At 74.0% G+C, this 3,168-nt stretch overlaps 1 protein-coding gene across 1 annotated transcript; it reads right to left on the reverse strand.

The window, feature by feature from the left end:
- Positions 1-573: 573 nt before the first annotated feature.
- On the reverse strand, positions 574-2,192 carry LOC110474927 (oligodendrocyte transcription factor 2). The gene has a single exon (XM_021538722.3). The coding sequence runs from the start codon at positions 2,141-2,143 to the stop codon at positions 1,253-1,255; it is 891 nt and encodes a 296-aa protein (XP_021394397.1). The 5' UTR covers positions 2,144-2,192; the 3' UTR covers positions 574-1,252.
- Between the last annotated feature and the right edge of the window lie 976 nt (positions 2,193-3,168).

Here is a 3,168-nt window from a genome sequence, read left to right on the forward strand (position 1 = left end):
CGAAACAAACGTGTTATACTCTTAAAAGTAAAAGAACCCAACAAACCCCAAGAACCCGAAGGAAGGAAACCAAGGCAAACCGACCCCTTTTTCACTCATGAGGCTGACACAGAACAAGTGCACGGACGGAAAGCTCAGGCGGAGCGGACTCGCCTCGTTACCGGTCTATTTACAAATCCCGCAGCGGAGAGAACCGGCACAGCCCGCGGCGGGCCGGGAGCGGGAGAGCGGGAGGAGCCCGGTATTCCCGGAGCCCCCGGGAGAACGGGAGCAGCCCGGCATTCCCGGAGCCCCCGGGAGCGGGGAGCAGCCCGGCATTCCCGGAGCCCCCCGGAGCCCCCGGGAGAACGGGAGCAGCCCGGCATTCCCGGAGCCCCGGGAGCGGGAGAGCGGGAGCAGCCCGGTATTACCGGAGCCCCCGGGGGAACGGGAGCAGCCCGGCATTCCCGGAGCCCCCGGGAGCGGGGAGCAGCCCGGCATTCCCGGAGCCCCCCGGGAGAACGGGAGCAGCCCGGCGTTCCCGGAGCCCCCGGGAGAACGGGAGCAGCCCGGCATTCCCGGAGCCCCCCGGAGCCCCCGGGAGCGGGGAGCAGCCCGGCGTTCCCGGAGCCCCCGGGAGAGCGGGAGCAGCCCGGCGTTCCCGGAGCCCCCGGGAGAACGGGAGCAGCCCGGCATTCCCGGAGCCCCCGGAGCCCCCGGGAGAACGGGAGCAGCCCGGCGTTCCCGGAGCCCCCGGGAGAACGGGAGCAGCCCGGTATTACCGGAGCCCCCGGGAGAAGGGGAGCAGCCCGGCATTCCCGGCTGCGCGTCCCCCCGCAGCGCCGCCGGAGCGCCCCGGGATGGGCTGTCCGGGGGGATGCGAGCCGGGAGCGGCTCGGAAGGTTCTGCGCGTAGAAACGAGTCCGGGAGAGGGGAGGGAACGAAGGAAGGAAGGAATGAACGAGCCGAAGCCCCTCTGCCGTTTTGGTTCCTCCGTTAGCGGCGAGCCCAGGCACCGCCGCCCTCCCCTCCTCCGGAGTCCTCGGCAACGTCGGGAAATCAAAAATACGGGAGCTGCGCGGGGCTCCACTCGTCCCGGGGGGGCTCCCCCGGCGTTCGGGGTGCGGGGCGGACCCCGGGCCGGGCTCCATCCCCTCCCGCCGCCCTCCGGCGGCCCCGGCAGCGGAGCGGGGCGGTCCCGCTGCCGCCGGCGGGGAGCGTTTGTAGGTCCTGGCGGGGCCGGGGGCGCGGCGGGGCCGCCCCGCCGAGGGGCTCATTTGGTGTCGGTGGCTAATCTGGGCAGGCTGGCGGTGCCCATGCCGGAGACGTGGTGGTGCGGCGGGGCCGACACCTGGCACATGCTGCAGGGGCACGGCATCCCCCCCCAGTGCTGGAAGCCGCTGCCCAGCGGGGCGGCGGCGGCGGCGGCGGCGGCGGCGGCCGAGGGCGACTTGAGGAGCCCGTGCGGGGGCCGGATGGAGCTGACGGCCGAGAGGCCGGAGCCGGGCAGGGAGGCGCTGGACACGGCGGCGGGGGGCAGGATGGGGTGGTGCACGGGGTGCGAGGCCGGGTGGCCCGGGTGGCCGGGCAGCGGCGCCGAGTGCGCGCCCATGCCGCCGGGGCAGGCGGCGGGGTGGAAGCCGGCGTGGTGGCCGCCGTAGATCTCGCTGACCAGGCGCTTCATCTCCTCCAGGGAGTTGGTGAGCATGAGGATGTAGTTGCGCGCCAGGAGGAGCGTGGCGATCTTGGAGAGCTTGCGCACCGACGGGCCGTGCGCGTAGGGCATCACCTCCCGCAGCCCGTCCATGGCGATGTTCAGGTCGTGCATCCGCTTGCGCTCCCGGCTGTTGATCTTCAGCCGCAGCTGCTGCAGCTCCGGCTCCGTCATCTGCTTCTTGTCCTTCTTGGAGGAGGAAGAGGAGGACGAGGAGGACGACGACGACGAGGACTTGAAGCCCAGCTTGTCCACCACCACCACCCCCGCGGCGCTCATGGCGCTGCGCAGCTCGGCGCTCAGCTCCGGCGGGGAATCGCTCTGCGTGGAGCTGGACACGGTGCCGCCCGTGAAGCCCCCGCCGCTGCCTTTATTCCTGGCCGTGAGGAAGAGGTCATCGGGCTCCGGGGAGGACGGGCGGCTGGAAACCAGGCTGGCGTCCGAGTCCATGGCCCGGCGGGCGGGGCGGCGGCGCGCACCGGGCAGCCTGCGGGGAGGGGAGAGAGCCCGCGGGCGGCCCCGCGTCAGCGCCCGCCGCGGCTCGCCGGGGCACCGCGCCCGCCCGCCCCGTCGGCGAGCCCGCTCCGCCGGGCCGGGGAGCGGCGGTCCCGGCGGGACCGGCCCCGCTGCCCGCCCTCCCCTGGCCGGGGGCGGCTCCCGGCCCGTCCCGTCCCGCCCGTCCCTCCCCTCGCTCCCGTCCGCCGGGCCGGGCTCGGGGCCCGCGCGGGGCCCGCGGGCGCGGGGGGCACTCACCGTGCGCGGGGCGGCCGTGGCGAGCGGCGCGCCGGGGCGGGCGAGCACGGCAGCAGCGCGCACCTTGCGGCGGAGCGGCGGCCGCTTTATAGCCGCGCCGGGGAGGAACGATGTCACCGGGCGGGAGGGGGGCTGCGCCAATCCGCGGCGGCGGCGGGGGGACGGCTGATGTCACCGGGGCCGCTCCGGCTCGATGGGGCGGGCGGGCGGGGGGGCGCCGGCCGGAGCGGCGCGGGGAGCCCGGCGGGGGGGAGGGACTTTTGTCAAATCCATAATAAAACGCAACAATGACAGCGCCGGGAACAGCTGTTGGGGGGGCGGGACGGGACGGGAACGGGGACGGGGACGGCCCGAACAGCCCCCGGCACGTCGGTGTTCCCCGGTGCCCGGCCCGTCCGCCCCGCCGCCCGGGAGCGCTCGGCCGCGGCCCCGCCGCGCGCAGCGGGCGGCGCTTCCCCCGCCCGGTGCCCCCTCCTGCCCCGGGCCCGGGCGTTATTTCCCCGTCAAGTGGTGCAAAGAGAGGCGGAGAAAAGCGGGATTTCGGCCCCTCCGTTCCCCACGAGAGAATCGCCCCGAGCATCCCCCGGCTCCGGCCCCGCAGGGACCTGGAGAAGTTCTTGGAGCGGCCGCTTAAATCTGCCCCAAAAAAGCCTTCAGCGAGAAGGGAGCAGGCGAGGGGAGAGAAAGAAAGAAAAAGACGTTAACAAACGAACAAAAAAATG

Source organism: Lonchura striata, chromosome 2 (genome assembly GCF_046129695.1).
Source record: "Lonchura striata isolate bLonStr1 chromosome 2, bLonStr1.mat, whole genome shotgun sequence".
NCBI classification, from domain to species: domain Eukaryota; kingdom Metazoa; phylum Chordata; class Aves; order Passeriformes; family Estrildidae; genus Lonchura; species Lonchura striata.